Source organism: Pan troglodytes, chromosome 10 (genome assembly GCF_028858775.2).
Source record: "Pan troglodytes isolate AG18354 chromosome 10, NHGRI_mPanTro3-v2.0_pri, whole genome shotgun sequence".
NCBI classification, from domain to species: domain Eukaryota; kingdom Metazoa; phylum Chordata; class Mammalia; order Primates; family Hominidae; genus Pan; species Pan troglodytes.
The window spans coordinates 130,017,244-130,044,702 of NC_072408.2; the positions used below are offsets into that span (position 1 = coordinate 130,017,244).

The window sequence follows — 27,459 nt, forward strand, 5'->3', positions numbered from 1 at the left end:
AAATATCAATACCATGTAAGTATTTTAAAAGACTAAAATTTGCATTGCTCTTTTTGGAACTATTACTTTTTTTTTTTTTTCTTTAGATGGAGTCGCTCTGTCGCCAGGCTGGAGTACAGTGGCTCACTGCAACCTCTGCCTCCCGGGTTCAAGCAATTCTCCTGCCTCAGCCTCCCGAGTAGCTGGGACTACAGGCGCACGCCACCACGCCCGGCTAATTTTTGTATTTTTAGTAAAGACGGGGTTTCACCATGTTGGCCAGGATGGTCTTGATCTCTTGACCTCATGATCCGCCCGCCTCAGCCTCCCAAAGTGCTAGGATTACAGGCGTGAGCCATCATGCCCGGTGTTTTTTTTGTGTTTTTTTTTGTTTTTTTTTTTTTTGATGGAGTCTTGCTCCATCACCTAGGTTGAAGTGCAGTGGCATGTTCTCAGCTCACTGCAAACTTTGCCTCCTGGGTTCAAGCAATTCTCCCACCTCAGCCTCCCAAGTAGCTGGGATTACAGGCGTGTGCCACCATGCTCAGCTAATTTTTGTATTAGATGGCGTCTCATCATGTTGGCCAGGCTTGTCTCAAACTCCTGACCTCAAGTGATCCACATGCCTTGGCCTGCCAAAGTGCTGGGATTATAGGCTTGAGCCACCACGCCTGGCCTATTGTATATTACTTTTTGCTAAATTAGTTCTACCTAGTAAAAGCACAATGCCAAAGTCTTTATTTAAAAATATATATATGTGAGGCTGGGCGTGGCGGCTCATGCCTGTAATCCCAGCACTGTGGGAGGCCAAGGTGGGTGGATCACTTGAGGTCAGGAGTTCGAGACCAGCCTGGCCAACATAGCGAAACCTTGTCTCTACTAAAAATACAAAAAAATTAGCTGGGTGTGGTGGCGCGTGCCTGTAATCCTGCCTACTTGGGTGGCTGAGGTGGGAGAACTGCTTGAACCCAGGAGGCGTAGGTTGTAGTGAGCTGAGAGGGCACCACCGCACTCCAGCCTGGGTGACAGAGTGACATCTTGTCTCAAAAATAAATAAATAAGAGGCCGGGCGCGGTAGCTGACGCCTGTAATCCCAGCACTTTGGGAGGCTGAGGCAGGTGGATCACTTGAGGTCAGGAGTTCAATACCAGCCTGGCCAATATGGTAAAACTCCGTCTCTACCAAAAATATTTTAAAAAATAAAAATAAATAAATATAAGAACACATATGTGAGATTTCTGGTTAAAGATGACAAATTAATAACAGAATTTTCTTCTCTTCACCCTGAGAGTCCACTAAACTAACAATGAAGAAATTAAAGAGAAAACAAACGAGGTGACAGTAACAGGTGAGAGATTTCAATAAAGTCTTAGAAAATTGAAAAGAAACAAAGTGCTGGCCGGGCGCGGTAGCTCACACCTGTAATCTCAGCACTTTGGGAGGCCGAGGCAGGTGGATCATCTGAGGTCAGGAGTTCAAGACCAGCCTGGCTAACATAGCGAAACCCCGTCTCTACTAAAAATACAAAAATTAGCCGGGTGTGGTGGCACGTGCCTGTAGTCCCAGCTAGTTAGGAGGCTGAGGCAGGAAAATTGCTTGAACTTGGGAGGCAGAGGTTGCAGTGAACCGAGATGGTGCCACTGCACCCCAGCCAAGGTGACAGAGCAAGACTCTGTCTCAAAAAAAAAAAGAAAAAGAAAAAGAAAAAAAGTGCCTTAGCAGGGTGGAAGTGGATACAACCCCAAGTGCCTGAATCCAGAAATGCTGATGAAAAGCAGGCTGATGTCAGCATAACTGTGAGACATGCCCACCTTGAAACCCAGGTTTAGAGATGGACAGGGTTGAGGCACAGGGCTGACCACAGAAAACTGGTTGAAATTCCTTAAGTAGTCAGAGCCCAGGACACATCCCATACAGCAGTAGACTGTTCAGCCAGGTGGCAGGACAGCAGGAGAAAATGAATGGGGAGAAAAATGGAACTTTGGAAATCCAAGGATAATAGTGGAGTGGGAGGCAGAGGATAAAGAGAAAATGACAAAGTAAAAGACTTCAAAAACACCCAGGGCAGGTCACACCTATAATCATAGCACTTTGAGAGGCCAAGGAAGATTACTTGAGCCCAGGAGTTGGAGACCAGCCTGCGCAATATAGCAAGACCCCATCTCTACAAAAAATTTAAAAATTAGCCAGGTCTGGTGGCATGTGCCTGTAGTCCCAGCTACTGGGGAGGCTGAGGCAGGAAGATTCCTCGAGCCCAGGGGTTTGAAGATGCAGTGAGCTATGATCACACCACTGCACTCCAGTCTCGGTGACAAGGTGAGACCTGTCTCTAAAATAAATATATTAACAAATAATTTTTTTTTGAAAAAAGGTGACCTCCCCCTCCTCCACTGCCAGAATCTGACTGATAGGTCCCAGGCAAGAGACTGTAAGACCTGTCTTTACAAAAACTGAACAACCCCAGAAAAAAAACCTTCTAAACATTCACATCTGGAGGTCCCCTAACAAAATGGCTGGTACATGACTCTACAATCGCCTGAAAATGAAGGCTACCAGGAACTTAGTCCCATCCATACACTTAAGAGTCTTTCAATAGCTTTTTATACTGCTTCGCTTTAATTTTTTTTTTTTTCTTGAGATGGAGTCTTGCTCTGTCGCCCAGGCTGGAGTGCAGTAGCGTGATCTCTACTCACTGCAAGCTCCGCCTCCCGGGTTCACGCCATTCTCCTGCCTCAGTCCCCTGAGTAGCTGGGACTACAGGCATCCGCTACCACGCCCAGCTAATTTTTTTGTATTTTTAGTAGAGACGGGGTTTCACCATGTTAGCAAGGACGGTCTCCATCTCCTGACCTTGTGATCTACCCGCCTCAGCCTCCCAAAGTGCTAGGATTACAGGCATGAGCCACCGTGCCTGGCCTATTTAATTTAATTTTTATCTTTTGAGACAGAGTCTCACTCTGTCACCCAGGCTGGTGTGCAGTGGTGTGATCTCAACTCACTGCAATCTCCACTTCTTGGGTTCAAGCAATTCTCATGCTTCTGCCTCCCGAGTAGCTGGGATTATAGATGTGCACCATCACGCCCAGCTAATTTTTGTTGTTTTAGTAGAGACAGGGTTTCACCATGTTGGCCAGGCTGGTCTCAAATTCCTGGCCTCAAGTGATCCACCCGTCTCAGCCTCCCAAAGCACTGAGATTATAGGCGTGAGCCACCACACCCAGCCTAGTGCCTCTTAAATGTGAGCCTGCAAAAGAACCAACACTTGGAAAAAGACATTAAATATGAAAGACACTTCAAATGAAAACAAAAGCTTAACTCAGAATAATGAAAACTACAGAAACAGTCCAATGGAAGCCATAATATTCTCAAAGAAATAACAACATTAGATTCAAAACAGGAATAGAAAGCTATTAAAAATGATCAATCAGAAAAAGAGTTGTTAGAAACTAAAAAAAATATATATATTGTTACAAAATTTCGGCATACCAAGGATAAAAAGATGATCCTAAAAAACTTCCAGAAAGAGAAAAAAAGAACCACATTAGAAAGGAATGAGAAACATGATTACTAAATGCAATGTGGGCCAGGCACATTGGCTCATGCCTATAATCCCAGCACTTTGGGAGGCCAGTGTGGGAGTATCGCTTGAGCTCAGGAGTTGGAGACCAGCAAGAGCAACATAGTGAGACCGCATCTCTACAAAAAAATAAAATTAGCCAGGTGTGATAGCCTGTAGTGTCTGTAGTCTCAGCTGTCGGAGAGGCTGAGGTAAGAGGATCACTTGAGCCCTGGAGGTTGAGGCTGCAGTGAGCTATGAATATGCCTACTGTACTCCAGCCTGGGTGACAGAGTGAGATCCTGTCTCAAAGAAATGATAACAATAAATGCAATGTGTGATCCTTGATTGGATTCTGGATTAAAAAGCAAAAAACAATACATCTATAAAGGATATTATTTAGACAACTGGCAACATTTGAATATATACAGAATGTATTTACATATTAGTATTATATCAATGTTAAATTTCCTGAGGATGAAAAGTACATTGAGATTACACAGGAGAGGCCGGGCATGGTGGCTCAAGCCTGTAATCCTTAGCACTTTGGGAGGCCGAGGCGGGTGGATCACGAGGTCAGGAGTTCGAGACTAGCCTGACCAACATGGCGAAACCCCGTTTCTACTAAAAATACAAAAATTAGCTGGGCATGGGGTGGTGTGCGCCTGTAATCTCAGCTACTTGGGAGGCTGAGGCGGGAGCATTGCTTGAATCCGGGAGGCGGAGGTTGTGGTGAGCTGAGATCGTGCCATTGCACTCCAGCCTGGGCAATAAGAGCAAAACTCCGTCTCAAAAAAAAAAAAAAAAAAAAGAGATTACACAGGAGAATATCTCTGTTCTTCAGAGATACCTATTGAGGTATTTAAGGGTAAATTATCATAGTGTTTAATTTACTCTCAAATATAGTTCAGCAAAATAAAAAAGTTTATATCTCTATGAAGACAAAGCAATGCTGTAAGATACTCACAATTGGTAAATCTAGGTAAAGAATATACAAGGGTTTTCATTGTATCATTCTTACAATTTTTCTGCAGGCTTGAAACTTTGAAAGCCATGGGAGGGGAGAGAAAGGAAAAGAATTGATCATGTCATAGGCAATAAAACAAAGCCTTCAAATCTGAAGAAAACATACACCCAGAATCACAGTTAGGATCTAGATCTTCATCTTCAGCTAGGACCTAGATCTTCACCCACCACAATTATAGATAATATGTAAAATTTAAGAAATAACAATATCGAGCCAGCCACAGGGGCTCATTCCTGTAATCCCAGCCCTTCATGAGGCTGAGGCAAGTGGATCACTTGAGGTCAGGATTTCGAGGCCAGCCTGGCCAATATGGTGAAATCTCATCTCTACTAAAAATGCAAAAATTAGCTAGGCATGGTGGCACGCGCCTGTAACCCCAGCTACTCAGGAGGCTGAGGCAAGAGAATTGTTTGAACCCAGGAAGTGGAGGTTGCAGTGAGCCAAGATCATGCCACTGCACTCCAGCCTGGGCGACAGAACAAGATTCCATCTCAAAAAGGAAAGAAAGAGGCCAGGCGCAGTGGCTCTCGCCTGTAATCCCAGCACCTTGGGAGGCTGAGGCGGGCGGATCACCTGAGGTCAGGAGTCCGAGACCAGCCATGGCTAACATGGTGAAACCCTGTTTCTACCAAAAATACAAAAAACTAGCCGGGCATTGTGGTGCGCGCCTATAATCCCAGCTACTTGGTAGGCTGAGGTAGGAGAATCACTTGAACCCAGGAGGCAGAGGCCGCAGTAGCCGAGATCGCGCCATTGCACTCCAGCTTCGGCAATAAAAGCGAAACTCTGTCTCAAAAAAAAAAGAACGAACGAACAATATCAGTACATTATTTAGAAATACATAAATACTAGAATATGATATACCTCGAGAAAAAAATGAACAAAGGATGTAAAAGGCCTTAATTTTTAAAAAAGAAAAATACTTGAGATTTAAACCACGTTCATGTATGGGAAGAATCAATATTTCAAGTCTCAGCTGTCTCCAAATAAATCTGTAAATTCAGTGCAATTCCAATCGAAAGCAGAGTGGCATGCTGACAGTAATATTTGTATGAAACAAAACAAAGCCAAGAAATAGGCAAAATAATTTTTACAAGAGCAAAAAAACGAGATAAGGAAATGACACCAAAAATCAACACTTGTTATAAAATACTAATAATTTACATGATGTGGTTCCAATTCAGAGACAGACCAATGGAACAGCTCAGAGCCTCAAAGGAGATTTACACGAGAAGGAAATAAAATGTACAACAGAAGTCAGTAAGGGAAGGAAAATCTATTAAAAAATGATTCTGGGACAACTGGTTAATCATTGGAGGCAGGGAGGATCAAGTTCAATTCCTACTCATACCATATATTATGTAAGAGGTAATTCTGGGCTGGGCGCCGTGGCTCGCACCTGTAATCCCAACACTTTGGTAGACTGAGGCGGGTGAATCACCTGAGTTCAGGAGTTCAAGACCAGCCTGGCCAACATGGTGAAACTGTCTCTAGTAAAAATACAAAAAGAATTAGTGAGGCATGGTGGTGGGCGCCTGTAATCCCAGCTATTCAGGAGGTTGAGGCAAGAGATTGCTTGAAGCCGGGAGGCAGAGGTTGCAGTGAACCAAGATTGTGCCATTGCACTCCAGCCTGTGCAACAAGAGCAAGACTCCATCTCAAAAACCAACAAACAAAAAACACCCAAAACTTGTATCCCATAAAAATACCAAAAGAAGATGGATGCAATACGTATAACCATTTCCTCTTAATCACACTTGAAAAATTAAAAGGCTTGACAATACCAAGCACTGGAAATAATCTAGAAAAATAAGAATTATCATACACTACTGGCAGGAAAATAAACTGGTACAACCATTTCAGAGAGCAATTTAGCAATATCTAAAAAAGATAACAAAGCTCATATTCTATGTCCCAACCACTGCATTCAGAGAAAGAGACTATTATAACAGGCTATATTTCCCAGTAACACCCACAGCAATATTTCCAGACCCATAAGCTCTTGCAGAACCTTGCTGTGTTCCATTAAGAGATGGTATCCATTTTCCCTCCCCTTGAACCTATGCAGGACTTTGGAATTGTTTAAAAAATAGAATAGAGGCCAGGCACGGTGGCTCACGCCTGTAATCCCAACACTTTGAGAGGCTGAGGTGGGCGGATCACCTGAGGTCAGGAGATCGAGACCACCCTGGCCAAAACTGTGAAAACCCATCTCTACTAAAATACAAAAAATTAGCCAGGCATGGTGGTGTGCACCTGTACTCCCAGCTACATGGTAGGCTGAGGCAGGGGAATCGCTTGAACCTGGGAGGCAGAGGTTGCAGTGAGCCGAGATAGCGCCACTGCACTCCTGCCTGGGCAACAAAAGCAAAACTCCTTCTCAAAAAAATAAAATAAAGAGTAAACATAAAAATAAATAATTAGCCAGGTGTGGTGGCGTATGCCTATAGTCCTAGCTACTCAGAGGGCTGAGGCAGGAAGATCACTTGAGCCCAGAACTTCAAGGCTCCAGTAAGCTATAATCATGCCACTACACTCCAGCTTGAATGACAGAGCAAGACCCTGTCTCAAAAAAATAGAATGTGGTACAAGTGATGCTGCACAGTTTCCAAGGCAAGGTCATAAAAGGCAATGTAAATGTAGCTGTTGGGACGCTCTTTCAGGACTCTTGTCCTTAGTAGTAAGCCATCATGTTGCAAAGAAACCCAACCTAACCACATAGAGAGGAACTGTGGCCTTAGCTGACATCCACCATTCATGATGGAACATGCCCTTCAGAAGATTCCAGCTCCCAGTCCTTAAGTTTTGAGCAGAGGTCCTAGACACTGCAGAGCAGACAGGCTGTCCCTGCTGGGCCCAGTGCAAGCTCCTGAACAACAGAGTCCACGAGCAGAATATGTCAAGATTTGAGGTTATGAGTTTTGGAGCTATGGCAGCTAGAACAATACCCTAGAGGCGCTTGCACACATTGGCATAAGGAGCCACATAGAAGAAATGTTCATAGTAGCATTGCTCCTAACAGCAATGACAAATTGGCAAAAGGAAAGTGGATAAATATACTATGGAAGAGCCACATGATGGACGACACAGGAATAAACAGAAATGAAGTTGTGCTACTACTACATGTATCCAGTTAGGTGAATCTCACAAGTGAAAAAAGTTGCATAACATTAAAGACAGTATTAAGGCCGGGCACGGTGGCTCACCCCTGTAATCCCAGCACTTTGGGAGGCCGAGGCGGGCGGATCACGAGGTCAGGAGATCGAGACCATCCTGGCTAACACGGTGAAACCCCGTCTCTACTAAAAATACCAAAAAAATCAGCCAGGTGTGGTGGCGGGCACCTGTAGTCCCAGCTACTAGGGAGGCTGAGGCAGGAGAATGGCACGAACCCGGGAGGCGGAGCTTGCAGTGAGCCGAGATGGTGCCACTGCACTCCAGCCTGGGCAATGGAGCGAGACTCCATCTCAAAAAAAAAACAAAAACAAAAATAAGTATTGATAGTATTTATAAAAGTTTCAAGATACGCCAAAGAAGTAACACTAAGGATACATACATACACATGTGACCATACAAAGACAAAGTAATGATATTCACACAATTTAGATCAGTTACTCCCAGGAAGACAGAAGTGATCAGAAAAGGGTGCACAGGGGATGTCAACTGCATTTTGTAGTATTTTATTTCTCTTTTTTTTTTTTGAGATGGAGTCTCGCTCTGTCGCCCAGGCTGGAGTGCAGTGGCGCTATCTCAGCTCACTGAAAGCTCCGCCTCCTGGGTTCACGCCATTCTCCTGCCTCAGCCTCCCGAGTAGCTGGGACTACAGGCACCCACCACCACGCCCAACTAATTTTTTGTATTTTTAGTAGAGACGGGGTTTCAACGTGTTAGCCAGGATGGTCTCGATCTCCTGACTCTGTGATCCGCCTGCCTCGGCCTCCCAAAGTACTGGGATTACAGGTGCGAGCCACCACACCCGGCCGGAGTATTTTATTTCTTAAAATAGGTAGTGGATTCATATGTACATTATATTATTCTCTATATCTTTTTATGTACCTAAGATATTTCAAATGTAAATGTTTAAATTAAAATGAATCAATAAAAGCTGAATGTGTCAACATGGCAAATCTCAGAAACAATGTTGAAAGGGAAAAACCAGGTTGCAGCAGGATATATGCAATGCAATACAATTCATACATTGCTTAAGAACACATAAAACATTACTAAATATTGTTTACAAACACAGGCATGTGTAGTAAAAGCAAAAAGAACTGCATGAGGATAACAGAGCACATTTAACAAAGTGAGTACCTCTAGGGTGGGGAAGAGAGGAACAGAAGACAGTGTTTCACTCTATCTAGAGAAGGCTAGAACGGTATTCGTTATATTACTCTCTATACTTTTCTGTATGCTTGAAATGTTGTATATGATAAATGCAAAGTCAGTGTATCACTATCTACATTAATACAATTTCAGCTAAAAACAACACATTCTAGCTATCCTTTGCTGCTTCATTGCTGCTCAAACATAACTGTGGTGGGTTTGTGAATAATTAGAAACAATGACATCCCAGGCCAGGCGCGGTGGCTCATGCCTGTAATCTCAGCACTTTGTGAGGCTAAGGCAGGTGGATCACTTGAGGTCGGGAGTTCGAGACCAGCCTGACCAACATGGAGAAACCCCATCTCTACCAAAAATACAAAATTAGCTGGGCATGGTGGCACATGCCTGAAATCCCAGCTACTCAAGAGGCTGAGGCAGGAGAATCACTTGAACCTGAGAGGCGGAGGTTGTGGTGAGCTGAGATTGCGCCATTGCACTCCAGCCTGGGCAACAAGAATGAAACTTCGTCTCCAAAAATAAAGAAAAAGAAAAAGAAACAATGACATCCCAGTAGCAATGAACATACTCAGTACCAGTTCAAGTGATTCTCCTGCCTCAGCACCCTGAGTAGCTTGGACTACAGGCGTGCATCACCACACCTAGCTAATGTTTTTTATTTTTAGTAGAGGCAAGGGTTTTACCGTGTTGGCCAGACTGGTCTCGAACTCCTGACCTCAGGTGATCTGCCCGCCTCGGCTGCCCAAAGTGCTGGGATCACAGGCATGAGCCATCACACTCAGCCTAGCACCAGATCTTAATGTCTGAATACCATTTTCCATGAAAAGGAACCAGAACTCAACAGAAAAAATGAGACTGATTCTAGGACTGGAGCTTGGAAAAGTACAAGATGAGCCTGGAACATAGTGCTGTGCCAGGAAATATGGACATGCTCAAAGAATGACAAAAGCAAGTCAAAAGGACACGGGACCAGTCTGACATGTCTCCCACTGGCCAAACTTGGGACACCATGAGTATCAAAATAATCATGGTAAAGAACCGCAATCCACTGAGTAAAATAAGAATCCATCAATCTTCTTTACTGATATAACAAAGAAAGGACATGCACTTTAGTAGTAGTATCCTAGCTACTCAGGAGGCTAAGGCTGAGGGATTGCTTACTCCAGGCTGGGCAACAGGGCAAGGACCTGTCTCTAAAGGCAAATAATAAATAAGTCAAGGAAAGAGGGAAGCTCCTTTCAGTCAAATGCGGAAGGAATACAGAATTAGAAAAACACACCACAGTACATGCTTCTTTCAGGCAAGACTCCTCAATGGAAGCTAAAACTAGGAGGTAAAAGCTTAATGAGAAAAAGGCTGGGTGCAGTGGCACATGCCTGTAATCCCTGTAATCCCTGCACTTTGAGAGGCTGAGGCAGGAGGAACGCTTGAGCCCAGGAGTTTGAGACCAGCCTGGGCAACATGGCGAAACCCTGTCTCTACCAATGATACAAAAATTAGCCAAGTGTGGTGGCGTGGACCTGTAATCCCAGCTACTCAGGAGGCTGAGGCAGGAGCATCACTTGAACCCGGGAGGCAGAGGTTGCAGTGAGTCAAGATCATGCCACTGCGCTCCAGCGTGGGCAACCAAGCAAGACTCCATCTCAAAAAAAAAAAAAAAAGTTAAATAATTGTCAGGGCGTAGTGGCATGTGCCTGTGGTCCTAGCAACTTTGGAAGCCAAGGTGGAAGAATCACCTGAGCCCGCAGAGGTTGAGGCTTCAGTAAGCTGTGATCGCACCACTGCACCCCAGCCTGGGCAACAGAGTGAGACACCGTCTCAAAAAAAAAAAAAAAAAACAGAGAGAAAAGGAAATGTAATATGTAATTACAGTATACCACCATAGCTTAACTGTGAACAATATTTATACAGCTGTAATAAATGATGTATAATTTCCATTTTAAGACACCATTGATTATATATCACACCATTATTTTACAAATTACTAAAAGAAAAAAATACTGCTTCAGGCCTGTAATCCCGCACTCAGGCGGGCGGATCAAGAGGTCAAGAAATCGAGACCAGCCTGGCCAGCATGGTGAAATCACATCTCTACTAAAAATACAAAAATTAGCTGGTGGCACGCGCCTGTACTCCCAGCTACTCAGGAGGCTGAGGCAGGAGAATTGCTTGAACCTGGGAGGCAGAGGTTGTAGTGAGCCAAAATCACGCCACTGCACTCCAGCCTGGGCGACAGAGAGGGATTGTCTTTCAAAAAAAAAAAAAAAACAATACACACACACACACACACACACACACACACACACACACACACACGAACCACATGGGAAGGAGCTGGAGAAGTGTCTGTGTTGCAGCAAATGGTGTAAGAAAGCCACACTGTGACCCTGCATGGAAGAAAGTCAGTATGTCTGAAATAGATGGAAAAAAAAAAATGAGAGTGCAATATAAGAATATTATTTGTAAACATGGAGGAAAATGCTAGAAGAAATAGCTAAAAGAGCTGAAAGTAACAGCCTCTAGGGTAGGATACTAAAAGGTAGGTAGGGAAGACTGCTGTTTTTCATGAGATGCAAATCTAAAGCAATCAGAAAATTTCAACAGCCTAAATACTTTCAGATTACTCATGTATTGTAATATCCTGAAAAACGATGTTAAGAAAAATTTAGAAGCCAGGTGCAGTGGCACACACGTGTAGACCCAGCTACTCAGAAGGCTTAAAGGAGAATGCTTGAGCCCAAGAGCTTGAGGCCAGCCTGGGCAACATGGCGAGACCCTGTCTCTAAGAACAAAAAGAAAGAAAAATTTAGAAAAAAATAAGCAACCTGAAACCTAATCTGGTTTCAATGTTATACAAATCCAAATTTTAAGTGAAATTATACCAAAGTGAAAAAATTTAATCAAACTTGCTCTAAATCTGTTCATAGCATTTTATCCTGCCAGACACACAAATGTTAAGATAGCTTGAAAGTTGACTTGATGCAGACACAGTTGTTTTTTTTTTTTAAGTCGACCTGCTAGAAACAGAAAAGATATAGGAGTGATGCCATCGTTCTAAGTATCTGACTTCGTGCTGCAAAGCAAGACCCAATTGACTCCATCAGGAAGGTACATATTCACAGTTGCTGCAAAGTTATGTAAAACTAAAATAAAGGCCGGACACAGTGGCTGATACCTGTAATCCCAGGACTTTGGGAGGCCGAGGCGGGCAGATCACCTGAGGTCAGGAGTTCAAGACCAGCCAGGCCAACATGGGGAAACCCTGTCTTTACTAACAATACAAAAATTAGCCGGGCGCAGTGGTGGGCTCCTGTAATTCCAGCTACTTGGGAGGCTGAGGCGAGAAGATCTCTTGAGCCCGGGAGGTGGAGGCTGCAGTGAGTTGAGCTCCTGCCACTGCACTCCAGCCTGGGTGTCAGAGTGAGACTCTGTCTCAAAATAAATCAATAAATAATAAAATAAGCCTAGAAAGTCATAATCACTTGTAAGAGTATAATACCTAAATTACTTTTAGCCAATCACGTCATTAAGTTACTATTATTCGCTACTTACATCTTGAAACATTTTGTTCTCTTGTTTTAGTTGAGCTTCTTTATCATCTGAGAGTTTGTAAGCATTCTCAAATGCTTCTTCTAAATCTTGCAGTCTAGATTTTAGTCGAATGATGGTATTGTCTTTTTCTTTACTGCTTGTTCTCATTTCTTCAATTCGTTCCTGCAAAATTTTGGAAGCACTGCTGGCTGCACTGAAGCGTTCTCTCAAATCATTCTACAAAACAAAGACAAACATAATTTTTTTTTTTTTTTTTTTTTTGAGATGGAGTCTCGCTCTGTTGCCCAAGCTGAAGTACAATGGCGCAATCTTGGCCTACTGCAACCTCTGCCTCCCAGGTTCAAGCAATTCTCCTGCCTCAGCCTCCCGAGAGCTGCGATTACAGGCGCCCACCACCACCCCTGGCTAATTTTTTGTATTTTTAGTAGAGACAGGGTTTCACTATGTTGGCCAGGCTGGTCTCAAACTCCTGACCTCAAGTAATCCACAGGCCTCGGCCTCCCAAAGTGCTGGGATTACAGGCATGAGCTACCACGCCCAGCCCAAAATTTATTTTAAATGAAAAAAAAAGATGCCTTAATAATAGCTAATAAATTGTGGGCATTAAAAAATGAACAAAACATAGAAATGGAAATGAACAAATCTATTTTGTTGTATTCTGGGATGGAGAGTCCAGAAAGAATAGTTCTACTGGAATACCAGCCCCTGACATTATCATAAGGTATACAGGAAACTATCATCTGTGGTACTATGACTCTAGGACTCACCTAATAGCTCCTACAGTTCACTTTAATAAGGAAAAAATAACCACTGCTATTAGGGAAATTATTTTGAAAGTATAGCTGGACTTTGTTGCCCAACATCAACATTTAGGGAGGAGAAAAACATTTCATACCCTCTCACTATGAAAATACAGGAAATTCAGTTGGCCAGGCACAGTAGCTCACGCCTGTAATCCCAGCACTTTGGGAGGCCGAGGCAGGTGAATCACGAGGTCAGGAGTTCAAGAGCAGCCTGGCCAACATGGTGAAACCCCGTCTCTACTAAAAATACAAAAAATTAGCTGGGCTTAATGGCAGGCGCCTGTAATCCCAGCTACTCAGGAGGCTGAGGCAGGAGAATCACTTGAACCCAGGAGGCGGAGGTGGCAACGAGCCGAGATCATGCCACTGCACTCCAGCCCTGGTGACAGAGTGAGACTCTGTCTCAAAAAAAAAAAGAAAATACAGGAAATTCAAAACCCATCTGATATGTTAATATTCACTCAACAATCATTTTTGGAATACCCACTAGGTGCTAGGCACTAGGGTGCTAGAAATGTAAGATTAACAAAAAAGATAATAGTCCCGAATGTCATGAAGCTTAGGAGGAGAGGAACTAAAAAAGCAAACAGGCCAGGCACTGTGGCTCACAGCGGAAATCCCAGCACTTTGGGAGGACTGCTAGAGCCCAGGAGTTTAAGACCAGCCTGGGCAACATAGCGTGTCTCAACAAAAAATTTTAAAAATCAGCTGGGTGTGGTGGTGTGTGCCTACAGTCTCAACTACTCAGGAGGCTGAGATGGGAGGAGCACTTGAGCCCAAGAGGTTGAGACTGCAGTAAGCCATGACGGCTCCACAGCACTCTAGCCTGGGCGATGGAGTGAGACCCTGTTTCAAAAAAAAAAAAAGGCAAAGATGAAAACAACATATAAAACAAAATAGGCTGGGTGCCAGTAACCCCAGCACTTTGGGATGCCGAAGCTGGCAGATCACCTGAGGTCAGGAGTTCGAGACCAGCCTGGCCAACATAGTGAAATCCCATCTCTACTAAAAATACAAAAATTAGCCGGGCTTGGTGGTGGGCACCTGTAATCCCAGCTATTCAGGAGGCTGAGGCAGGAGAATCCCTTGAACCAAGGAGATGGAGGTTGCAGTGAGCCAAGATCGCACCATTGCACTCCAGCCTGGGCAACAAGGGCGAGACTCCATCTCAACAAAAAAACAAAATAGACAGTTTCCACCAAAATTTTGTTCATAAGGCCATATGTATCTCATACATATACACACTACTCTATGATAGCTATCATGCATTTTATCATCTAATAGATATTAAAAATAAAACTTGTAAACACAGACTTTGAGAAACTTTTGACCCTTAAAAAGATTGCCTTATACCAAAAGATTGGGAATGACATAACAAAGGTCTTTGTTCAGAAAGAAGAAAAGTTACCTGTAAAAAAATAAAATTTGGTAATGCGTGGGGAAAAAAGTAATTTTAGCATAAAAAGTTTATGCACTTTTAGTTATATACCCAAGAAAACTAAAAACTTACGTGGCACATAAAATCTTGTAGACAAACATTCATAGCAATATAATTTAAATAGCCAGAAAGTATATAAACATTACCTGATGAATGTAAACAAAAATGTGGTATTATTCACAGAATGAAATATATTCAGCCATAAACAGGAATGAATACTGATATGTTACAACATGGATAAACCTTGAAAATATTATACTAAGTGAAGAAGCCAGACACGAAAGGCCACACAGTCTAGGATTTCATTTATATCAATGTTCAGAAAAGGCAAATGCACAGAGAAAGAAAACTGAGTAGTGGTTGCCAGAGTGTGGAAGGACAGAATGTGGGGGGTGACGGTTAAGGGGTGTGGGGTTTTTTTGTTTTGTTTTTTTTTTTTGAGGAAAATGTCCTAAAATTGATTGTGGTGGTGGTTGCCCAACTCTAAATATACTAAAATTCGTGGAATTGTCCACTTTAAAAGGGTAAGTTTTATGGTATGCAAATTATATTGCAAAAAATTTAAAAAAAAATTTTTTTTGAGACAGGGTCATGCTCTCTTGCCCAGGCTACAGTGCTGTGGCGCAATCATGATCCCTGCAGCCTCAACTTCCTGGGATCAAGTCATCCTCCTGCCTCAGCCTCCCGAGTAGCTGGGACCACAGCTGTGCACCACCATGCCCAGCTAATTTGTAGAGACAGAGGTCTCTGTATGTTACCCAGGCTGGTCTCGAACTCCTGGGCTCAAGCAACCCTCCCAACTCAGCCTCCCAAAGTGCTAGGATTACTGACATGAGCCACCACACCTGGCCAAAAGGTAAGTTTTAAAAGGGTAAAGTTTAGGCCAGATGCGGTGGCTCACACCTGTAATCCCGGCACTCTGGGAGGCCGAGGTGGGTGGATCACGAGGTCAGGCATTACAAACCAGCCTGACCCACATGGTGAAACCCCATCTCTAGTAAAAACACAAAAATTAGCTGGGCACGGTGGCATGCACCTGTAGTCCCAGCTACTAGGGAGGCTGAGGCAGGAGAATCGCCTGAACCTGGGAGGCGAAGGTTGCAGTGAGCTGAGATCGCGCAACTGCACTACAGCCTGGGCGACAGAGTGAGACTCCATCTCAAAAAAAAAAAAAAAAAAAGGGTGCAGTGGCTCACGCCTGTAATCCCAGCACTTTGGGAGGCCGAGGCAGGAGGATCACAAGGTCAGGAGATCGAGACCATCCTGGCTAACACGGTGAAACCCCGTCTCTACTAAAAAATACAAAAAATTAGCTGGGCGTGGTGGAGGGCGCCTGTAGTCCCAGCTACTCAGGAGGCTGAGGCAGGAGAATGGCGTGAACCCGGGAGGCGGAGCTTGCAGTGAGCCAAGACCGCGCCACTGCACGCCAGCCTGGGCAACAGAGCGAGACTCCGTCTCAAAAAAAAAAAAAAAAAAGGGTAAAGTTTATAGCATTATATGAAGCCAACAGCACTAAAAATATAAACTTCATAAGCCTTCCTTAAAAAGACAAGAAACATAACTGATGTTGTCACGAAATAATTCATTTGTCTCACCAGAACTCCCACCAAAAAAAGAGTACTTACCACTTCAATTTCCAGTAAGTTATTCTTATTTTCAAGTGTTCTCACGCGACTAGTAGCTTCATGCAAAGCACTATCTAATTGGCCACATCTAAAAACCATAAATTTAGTTTCAATTAGAAGATAAAATTATTACCCTTAAAAGTATTACATAAATCTAACCAATTCTCTAATATATAACATAAGACAAATTCTCCAGTGTTAACTAAGACTCAGGATGCCATTTTAATAGAATATAGCCCAATGAATCTAATAATATAGTATGTAGAGAAAAGGCTAAAATTGGCCAGGCACAGTGGCTCACACCTGTAATACTAACACTTTGGGAGGCTGAGGCAGGCAGATCACTTGAGGCCAGGAGTTCGAGATCAGCCTGGCCAACATGGTGAAACCCTATCTCTACTAAAAATACAAAAATTAGCTGGGCATGGTGGCATGTGTCTGTAGTCCCAGCTACTCAGGAGGCTGAGGTGGGAGGGTGGCTTGAACCTGGGAGGCTGAGTTTGCAGCGGGCTGAGATCACAACACTGCACTCCAGCCTGAGTGACAGAGTGAGAACCTGTCTCAAAAAAAAAAAAAAAAAAAAAGCCTAAAATAATTTTTTTAAAAGATATAAAAAAAAGACATGCATAAAATAGCTTGATCTTAGCTTGAAAAAAATCTGTATCTACATATATGCATTATGATTTCTGGAAAAATGCAAAAAATTAAATTTGGATTTGGGATTTGGGACTAGAGGTTCGGGTAGGGAGATTTACTTTTTTTTTTTTTTTTTTTGAGACAGGATCTCACTCCATAACCCAGGCTGAAGTACAGTGGTGCAATCACGGTTCACTGCAGACTTAACCTTCTGGGATCAAGCAACCCTCCTGCCTCAACCTCCTGAGTATGCACCACCACACACAGCTAATTTGATTTTTTGTAGAGATGGGATCTCACTTTGTTGCCCAGGCTGGTCTCAAACTCCTGGACTCATGCGATCCAATTTACTTTTCATATTATGTCCTTCTGTACTATTTCGAATTTAGCACGACTATAACTATTCTTATAATTAACTTCCTTTGTAAAGTTAATTATCACAGATCCTCAAAATAACAAAATACATAGAAGAATTCAGTTACCATCTTGACTCGGTGTTTAACATAGTATGAATAATAAAAGCTTTATTTATTTAGCACTGACTAGACACCAGGTCTTTAAGCACGTTTCGTTTATCCTCACAATTCTGTCCATTACGACTATCATTGGTCCCAGCCAGGCACGGTGGCTCACGCCTGTAATCCCAGCACTTTGAGAGGCTGAGGCCGGTGGATCACAAGGTCAGGAGATCGAGACCATCCTGGCTAAACCATCCTGGATAATACGGTGAAACCCCGTCTCTACTAAAATACAAAAAAGTAGCCGGGCATGGTGGCGGGCGCCTGTAGTCCCAGCTACTCGGGAGGCTGAGGCAGGAGAATGGCATGAACCTGGGAGGCGGAGCTTGCAGTGAGCCGAGACAGCACCACTGTACTCCAGCCTAGGCGACAGAGACTCCATCTCAAAAAAAAAAAAAAAGAAAGAAAAAAAGATTATCATTGATCCCATTTTACAGTTGAGAAAACAAAGACAGTTCAGTTCCTCACTGAAAGTCACACAGATTGCAAGCAGCACACTGGGAACATAAGCTGGGCACTCCTAGTTCATGCTCCTAACCACTGTGCATTAATGCGGCACAGACATGAAATACTGATGAGACTATTCTTGAAAAAAAATCACTCAAATAATCAAGTGTGTATTAATTGGACTTTTTTCAGTACTATGGATTCTAATGTGCCAGAGGATCACTGTCCCAAGTTCTAAATCCGTGACATAGTAATCTGATATCACAGCTGGCTAATGGCTCCATTTGTAACACCAGGGGGATTCTCCAATTTGCAATTTTAAGTTTGGAAAAAACCAGTGTATACACTGATAACAATGGTTTTTATCTTGGGGGAATCATTTCTCCAGTTCTAAATGACTGCCACGTATTTTGTTTCTACTGTCCTCTGTAACACAGCTTTTTTTTTTTTTTTAACCATAAGCCAGATCAAATCTTTTTTGGGAAGAGGAGGAAATAATGTACTGCTATTCATTTTACACAGTGATTACATCTACTCCAGTAACCAAGCCTGCCACTGTTATTAACTGCTATAACACAGCCATTTACTTAAAACCCTGGCTTCCAATTTGCTCCACCTATATTTGCTCATTGCCCTACATGCTCAAACATCTTCTAGTCATAAAAATGTTTTGACTGGCTATAATTTATTCTAGGTACCTTCTTTAGGACTGTTTTTAATCTTCAAAAGTTCACTGGCGGGCTTCTTTCATATTTGTTTTCGTACAGGAAGTAACTACAGTCATCTTTGCATTTTTTTTTTTTTTGAAACTGAGTCTCACTCTGTCTCCCAGGCTGGAGTGCAGGAGTGCAGTGACACAATTTTGGCTCACTGCAACCTCCGCCTCTCGGGTTCAAGTGATTCTCCTGCCTCAGCCTCCCGAGTATCTGGGACTACAGGTGCGCACCACCACATCCAGCTGCTTTTTGTATATTTAGTAGAGACAAAGTTTCAATATGTTGTCTAGGCTGGTCTTGAACTCCTAACCTCTAGTGATCTGCCTGCCTCGGCCTCCCAAACTGCTGGGATTACAGGTGTGAGCCACCACACTCAGCCTCATCTTTGCCTTCTAAACAAAAACAATAATAAAAAAACCAACTTCCCATAACCTGCTATCTACTGTTTGTGTCGTAAAAAACCTAAACCTGTCTCTTTTCTTTTGGTTTGGCTCTTTTTCAAATTACTTTTCCCTACCATTGTACCCCCACACCACTAAATGCAAAATGAAAGCTGTAGAAACATTCAATAAGACAGCCATGTTAACTACCACAGCAACCAAAACTACTTACAGTATAAAGGCTAGTTTTCCCATAACTTTGAAAGTTAAACTGTTTCGTTTTGTTTTGTTTTTTGAAAGTTAAACTGTTAACCAGATGGAAGATTTTAGTTCCCTCCTAAGCTCTTTGAAGTGAGCTTTGTCTTTTCTCCTTAGAGAATGCCTTGCTATCAGCTAGACCTGCATCGATTTTCAATCTATTTAAGTCCTATTTATTTATTTAGAGACAGGGTGTCGCTCTGTCACCCAGGCTGGAGGGCAGTGGTACAACCTTAGTTCACTGCAGCCTCGACCTCCTGAGCTCAAGCAATCCTCTCACCTCAGCCTCCCCAGTAAGTGGGACCACAGGTACACGCCACCATGCCCAACTAATGTTTTAATTTTTTGTAGAGACAGGGTTCCACTATGTTGCCCAGGCTGGTCTTGAACTCCTGAGCTCAAGAGATCTGCCTGCCACAGCCTCCCAAAGTGCTGGGTTACAGACGTGAGCCACCATGCCTGACCAAGTCCCGTTTAATGGTAAAGTATGTTGCAAGGACTCTACTACTAATACTAGTGAAAGCATCAGATTTTCTAAGTGATTCTAAAATAGGTGTGAAGCTATCCTGAATATAAGGCCATTCTCCCCTGCATTTCTTTGTGGGTTTTTTTGGAATGGGAACTACAGTATTTTAATGGGCCTATTAAAAAGGTGAAGAACTGCCACAGGACATAAGCCATAGACTTATTAGGAAGTCCATAGTACTGCTCCTCCCATCAATGACATTACTCTGCATATACAAAATTCACTCAACTGTTTCAGTATTTTGCCCATGTGAAACAAATGGCTCCACATCAGTTATTAGTGTATTATAAGAGGGGGGTTTAGCTTCAAAAATACTTACGCAAACATGACTGTTAAAATTTCAGATCCAAAGTATATGTTTTCAAAGTGTTTTCTCACATTATACTTCTGTGAAAATAATACATCCAAGGTGGAGAAAACTTCACAGCTAAATTATAAATTTTACCTGTCTACAAGAATTTGATTGGTTATCTTCCAATCTTCAACTCCAGAGATTTCTTTTGCCTCCAGCTTCTGTTTCAAACTATTTATTTCTGATTCATAATAAGCTCGAAGATCTGCTACGTGTCGAGCATGCTTTTCCTTCAGATTCTGCCTAATCCTTATTCGGTGAGAATAAAAAATATATATTAGGAAAGCTATCCTCAGTCTCCATCCCACAAGAGAAACCAAGGACACAATGATTCTCATGGGCAAAAATATAGCATATTTCCTTTGCATACTACAAAATATATAGATTAATACACAAAAAGTTAACAAGTGAAAAAGTTTTTATATGCTCCATCTTAAAAATGCTAAATCTCTAAGACTTTATGCAATACTGAAGTTCAATAAAGATCATTTTCAATCAGATATCACAGAAAATCTATTAACATTACAAGCCATTCACTGAAATACATACTTAGACAATATCACAGGATCTTCCAAGGAAGTCAATGAAATGCATTCTGGGACACTGTTGGCTGTACCTGGAAGCTGGGACTGACTGACTGAGGCCGAAGCAACCATGACAGTGTTTTCTTCATCTACAGTGTTGACCGAGATATCATTACTAGTAATGGTATATACTGACGGAAACGTGGAACTGGTCCTACTTTCGTTTTGGAATGTCTGATTTTTCCAAGAGTCCACCGGAGAAGCTTTTGTGTGTGAGGGATATTTTGGAAATCCAGGTAACTGAGAAGTGACATTACTTGCTTGTGAAAATGAGTCTATGTCAGAGGGACTAGACATACTAGGCTCTAGAACAGAGTCCGGGGAAAAGGATATTCTGTCATCAAGGGCATTCGGAAGGCCGTGAGGTTGAATCCCTGAAATCTGCTGCTTTGGCTTCATGTGTAACGTAGGATCTAGAGTCAGGACCTGGAAACCAGACAACAACGAAGTCTTACCCTCAGAACTCGGCTTTGTTTTGCTTGTTTTGAAGTGAGTACGCTTTAGATCTCCTAGGGAAAATGAAGCTTGAGGTAAAAGTTAGAGTCAGGAAGCATTGTTCACGTTCACTCGGCAGAATGTGGACAACTTTACCTCTGGTGGATGATTTGGGTTGGAAGCAGAAGTGAGATTCCTCTCAGGTAACTGCTTGCTTTCCCTTTGTTTTTTATAATAAATATCCTTCAGTGACGGTAGCTTCATCTCATTACTAGTATTAGACTTAAAGACACGAAACAAAATTAAATGGTGTTATCAATAATGAAACAAATTAATGATATCAAAATAAGCACCATAAAAAGATTTTTGAAAGACTTTAAGCAAATTGAAAATGTAGACTGTCAGATTTGTAATACAAGCTTGGAAGTCATTACCTAGTATGATGAGTCTACCTCAGAATGGAAAGATGTTTGGATCTCCTAACAATTTAGGACACTAAGGGGATAATGTGAACATTAATTATTTAGCAGCCTATGAATACTTCCAAATAATGAAATTCTTAGTAGTTCTCCCACTCAAAATAAGAACCAAGTTTTCTGGGTTTCTTTGAGACAAGGTCTCACCCTGTTGCCCAGGCTGGAGTGCAGTGGTGTGATCATGGTTCACTGCAGCCTCAATCTCCCAGGCTAAAGTGATCTTCCTGCCTCAACCTCCCAAGTTGCTGGGACTACACGAGTGCAAGACCACGCCCAGCTAATTTTTCTATTTTTTTTTTTGTAGAGACAGGGTCTCACCATGTTGCCCAGGCTAGTCTCAAACTCCTGAGCTCAAGCAATCCTCCCACCTTAGCTTCCCAAAGTGCTGGGATTACAGGCATGAGCCACCACGCCTAGCCAATAACCAAGTTTTGAGGTAAGAAAATACTTCATAGGCTAGGCGCAGTGGCTCATGCCTATAATCCCAGCACTTCGGGAGGCCAAGGTGAGTGATCACTTGAAGTCGAGAGTTTGAGACCAGCCTAGCCAACATGGAGAAACCCTGTCTCTACTAAAAATACAAAATTAGCCAGGCATGGTGGCGCATGCCTGTAATCCCAGCTACAGGGGAAGCTGAGGCAGGAGAATCGCTTGAACCTGGAAGGCGGAGGTTGCGGTGAGCCGAGGTTGCGCCATTGCACTTTAGCCTGCGCAACAAGAGCGAAACTCCGTCTCAAAAAAAAAAAAAGAAAGAAAACAAGATACTTCAGAATGAATGATAGAAGGATGAGAAAACTTTCGGCCAAATTAATTTCATATGGCTGAAGAAAAAGCACCAAGAGCTGGAGTTCCTTATCTATGTAGTTACAATCATGTTTGTTAAAAGAGTTGGCCAAACAAAACTAGGTGTCACAAAGTGACCCAATGAAAATAAGTCCCCCCCACCCATCACTTCTCAGCCTTTTGGCTAAGATCAAGTGAAAATAAGTCCCTTTATTCATTAGTAAAATAAGAAGATATGACCCTAGGCTGGACACGGTGGCTTACACCTGTAATCCCAGCGCTTTGGGAGGCCAAGGCAGGTGGATCGCCTGAGGTCAGGAGTTCGAGACCAGCCTGGCTAATATGGTGAAACCCTGTCTCTACTAAAAATACAAAAATTAGCTGGGAGTGGTGGCGCAGGCCTGTAATCCCAGCAACACAGGAGACTGAAGTGGGACGATCACTTGAACCCAGGAGGCAGAGGTCGCAGTGAGCTGGGATCATGCCACTGCACTCCTTCACTCTAGCCTAGGCGACAGAGCAAAACTCTGTCTCAAAAAACAGAAGATAGGACCCTAATTTCGAAAAACTGAAATCAGGGCCTCACTACACTAAAAATGTTGCAGAGAGGTCTAGGCTCTAAACATTAAAACTTTGGGCTTAAATTATTTCAAGGTGGGACATATTATAGGGTGTGAGAGGAGAACCAATTAACCTTGGGCCTCAAATTTAAACTGTGAACACTGTCACAAATGAGATTACAGATTCAACAATAGATACACTGAAAACACTGAAAGAACACATTAATCATGTAGCTTTAAATTTGTGTCCCATTTCTAGACCCTACGTAGGCTGCAGAGCACCATGAATATATATTTTTAAAACCTTGTGAGTGTGTGCATTAAAGGCATTGATTTGTTAAATCTAAACCTTTAAAATATACTGTGGTGGCTCACGCCTGTAATCCCAACACTTTGGGAGGCCAAGGCGGGTGGATCACTTGAGGTCAGAAGTTCGACACCGGCCTGGCCAATATGGTGAAACCCCATCTCTACTAAAAACACAAAAATTAGCCGGGTGTGGTAGTGCGTGCCTGTAATCCCAGCTACTTGGGAGGCTGAAGCAGGAGAACTGCTTGAACCCAGGAGGCGGAGGATGCAGTGAGCTGAGATCGCACCACTGCATTCCAGCCTGTGAAACAGAGCGAGACTCTGCCTCAAAAAAAAAAAGTACCACAATTCCCATAATCCTGCTGTAGAATTCATTCTTTACATGCCAATAACCTAAAGAAGCCTTTTCAAGACCTGAAGCCTGTGAAGAGTAGCATTACTCCAGCTATGGCCACAGCCTGGTGGCCTGGGGGAATAGTTGGGATTATTCTACTCAAAGCTCATGGGAATAGAAAAGTACCACTTTTCACCACTTTTATGTTCTTGTCATGTTAACATCTCTAAAGTAGGGATGCCTCTTGTAATTAATGGCATTTTATAATTGCTATGGCTTTGGGCCAAGTTGTGGTTGTGACAGACTGTCATTCCCTGCTCATGAGCTCAAAATTGGCCAAATAGGTATCAGCAGCTTGGAAGACAAACCTACACACTACAATGAAGCTCCTGAGGACCAATATTTAAGAGAACGGTGAATCAGACACATTTAGCAACATACTCCACATGGGAGTCCAAAGCGGGCTAGTCCTACATGCTACTAAGACAGGTAAAAAGCAGAAAGGCCTTTCTATTCTTTTTAAAGAAATGCAGAATCGCTGATGCTCTTGGTGGGCTAGAGGAAGATAACGTGGGAAAACACAGAAACTAACACCAAGGTGAAGAGAGAGAAGTGGCCAGGCATAGTGGTTCACATTCGTAATCCCAGCACTTTGGGAGGCTGAGGCAGGAGGATTGCTTGAGTCCAGGAGTTCGAGAGACCAGCCTGGGCAACATAGAGAGACCTTGCGTCTACTAAAAAAAAAAAAAAAAAAAAAAAAAAAAAAAAAAATGAGCCAGGTGTGGTTGCACATGACTGTAGTCCCAGCTACTCAGGAGGCTGAGGCAAGAGGATCGCCTGAGCCCAGGAGGTTGAGTCTGCAGTTATCTATGATGAAGCTGCTATACTCCAGCCTCAGCAACAGAGTGAGACCGTGAAGAAAGAAAGAGAGAAAGAGAGGAAGAGGAGAAGAGAGGAGAGGAGAGGAGAAGAGAAGAGAGGAGAAGAGAAGAGTATAACACTCTGAGAAGGAAAGAATTTTAGCCACTTTTATTTCACTTATGTTTTCCTTTTTAAAGTATGCATAAGAGTTATATAATAAGCCAGGCACAGTGGCTCACACCTGTAATCCCAGCACTTTGGGAGGCTGAGGCAGGTAGGTCACAAGGTCAGGAGATCGAGACCATCTTGGCCAACATGGTGGAACCTCGTCTCTACTAAAAACACAAAAAAATTAGCTGGGTATGGTAGCGCATGCCTGTAGTCCCAGCTACTCAGGAGGCTGAAGCAGGAGAATCGCTTGAACCCAGGAGGTGGAGGTTGCAGTGAGCCGAGATCACACCACTGCACTCCAGCCTGGCAACAGAGCAAGACTCCGTTTCAAAAAAAAGTTATATAATAGGCCAGGCACAGTGACTCACAGCTGTAATCCCAGCACTGTGGGAGACCAAAGCAGGGGAATCACTTGAGCCCAGGAGTTTGAGACCAGCCTAGGCAACACAGCAAAAATCCTCTCTCTAATAAAAAAAAAAAAAAGTTACTGATACATAATAAAACCTATGTTTAAGTCTAAAGACTCTTTCCATAAGAATAAAATATAAATTCTAAAGTGGTAAAAAAAAAAAAAAAAAAAAAAAGCATTGTATCAGTCTAATTTATAAATTTTTCTTGGTAGAACATGAAATGGGAAACCTTAAAGTTGACAATACCGTAGAGTCAACAAAATGCAGTATCCACTTACTGATGTTCAAGATCAGGTAACACTGTGAGCCCTGCAATTGCAAAGCCTACTAAGCCTGCCTTGCCCCCTACAATCTTACCCCCCTCATACTTCATTTCTCTGTGTTGACCTGTGTCTTTTTGTTCCTTTCATAAAGTATGGAACGTTGGTTTCCGTCACTGAGACTCTGATGCTTACAAGTACATTGCCCCATCTGTCTGTCTGTATATGTCATTCATTTTTATGTTTCTTGGTTACTTTAATAGTATCTCTCCTTTTCCCCAGGTACTCTTTCATTACCTGATCAAAATACAGAAATGAAGGCCGGGTGCACTAGCTCATGCCTGTAATTCCAGCACTTTGGGAGGCCAAGGCGGGCGGATCACCTGAGGTCAGGAGTTCGAGAGCAGCCTGGCCAACATGGTGAAACCCTGTCTCTACACAAATACAAAACATAGCTGGGCATGATGGCAGGTGCCTGTAATCCCAGCTACTTGGAAGGTTGAGGTGGGAGAATCATTTGAACCTGGGAGGCAGAGATTGCAGTGAGCTGAGATCACGCCACTGCACTCCAGCCTGGGCAACAAGAGCGAGACTCCGCCTCAAAGAAAAAAAAAAAAAGAAAAAAAAATACAGAGGTGAAATAGGTACATTGATGTACATTTACTGAATAGTTTTATTTCTTTGCTCTTAAATTTTAAAAAAATGGGCCAGCGCAGTGGCTCACACCTGTATTCCCAGCACTCTGGGAGGCTGATGTGGGTGGATCACCAGCCTGGCCAACATCACGAAACTCCCTCTCTACTAAAAATACAAAAATTAGCCGGGCATGGTGGCGCATGCCCATAATCCCAGCTACTCAGGAGGCTGAGGCAGGAGAATCACTTGAACCTGGAACCACTGCACTCCAGCCTAAGTGACAGACTGAGACTCCGTCTCAAAAAAAAAAAAAAAAAAAAAAATTTTTTTTTTTAAATGTACCTTTCTTACTCAAAGAAAATCCAGCAAATTGGCCGGGCGCAGTGGTGCATGCCTGTAATTCCAGCACCTGGGAGGCCAAGGCAAGCAAATCATGAGGTCAAGAGATCGAGACCATCCTGACCAACATGGTGAAACCCCGTCTCTACTAAAAATACAAAAATTAGCTGGGCATGGTGGCATGTGCCTGTAGTCCCAGCTACTCGGGAGGCTGAGGCAGGATAATCACTTGAACCCGGGAGGCAGAGGTTGCAGTGAGCCAAGATCGCACCACTGCACTCCAACCTGGCGACAGAGTGAAACTGTCTCAAAAAAAAAAAAAAGAATACAGCAAATTAAGTTGCTCATAACTATGGTGGAAATGGATCGCATAACAAATGAAAATGAATGGAGGTGTAACAAATGAAAAATCAACACCAATTCTGGGAAAAGGGGAAGAAATTAATAGCTGAGGACCTACTACATATGAAATAGTAGGCACAATCCATTTAATTTCACAAAACACTAACCAGCATTTTTTTTTCCCTTTTTGAGACAGGGTCTCACTCTGTCACACAGGCTAGAGTGCAATGGTGTGACCTCCCGGGCTCAAGTGATCCTCTCACCTCAGCCTCCCAAAGTACAAGGATTACAGGTGTAAACTACGATGCCCAGCTCAAGCCAGCCAGAATTTTTTAAAAGTGGAATTTTTAATTCCACTTTTTTCTGTTGTTGTTTTTGCTGAGGCGGAGTCTCGCTCTGTCACCCAGGCTGGAGTGCAGTGGCACCATCTTGGCTCACTGCAATCTCCACCTCCTGGGTTCAAGTGATTCTCCTGCCTCAGCCACCTGAGCAGCTGGGATTACAAGTGCATGCCACCACGCCCAGCTAATTTTTGGATTTTTAGTAGAGATGGGGTTTCACCATGTTGGCCAGGCTGGTCTTGAACTCCCAACCTCAGGTGATCTGCCCACCTTGGCCTACCAAAGTGCTGGGATTACAGGCTTGAGCCACAGCACCCAGCCTTTAATTCCACTTTTAAGAAGCATTGCTAAGATTACGTAAGGCAAAAATGACAGACTGCATTTGAAAACAAGTGAGTATGATTCTAAAGCCCATGCTTTTTCCAGTATTTTAGAAGTTGAAAAATAAAATTTATACTGGAGTA

At 43.0% G+C, this 27,459-nt stretch overlaps 1 protein-coding gene across 50 annotated transcripts in view; it reads right to left on the reverse strand.

Moving 5' to 3' along the window:
* Nucleotides 1–27,459, reverse strand: part of MPHOSPH9 (M-phase phosphoprotein 9) — an 82,178-nt gene that overhangs the window by 20,014 nt on the left and 34,705 nt on the right. For 17 of the 50 annotated variants that reach the window (XR_010147821.1, XR_010147820.1, XM_063785189.1 and 14 more), the window contains 5 exons: nucleotides 21,330–21,455; nucleotides 20,704–21,164; nucleotides 20,248–20,403; nucleotides 16,322–16,409; nucleotides 12,456–12,671 (listed from right to left, as the gene is read on the reverse strand). Coding sequence is in view for 39 of the 50 variants with exons in the window: in XM_063785189.1 (XP_063641259.1) it covers nucleotides 12,456–12,671; nucleotides 16,322–16,409; nucleotides 20,248–20,403; nucleotides 20,704–21,164; nucleotides 21,330–21,455 (1,047 nt within the window). In the remaining 11 variants the exon portion in view is untranslated. The remainder of the gene's footprint in view (nucleotides 1–12,455; nucleotides 12,672–16,321; nucleotides 16,410–20,247; nucleotides 20,404–20,703; nucleotides 21,165–21,329; nucleotides 21,456–27,459) is intronic. The other 33 variants (XR_010147823.1, XR_010147822.1, XM_063785186.1 and 30 more) reach the window with 3 other exon arrangements.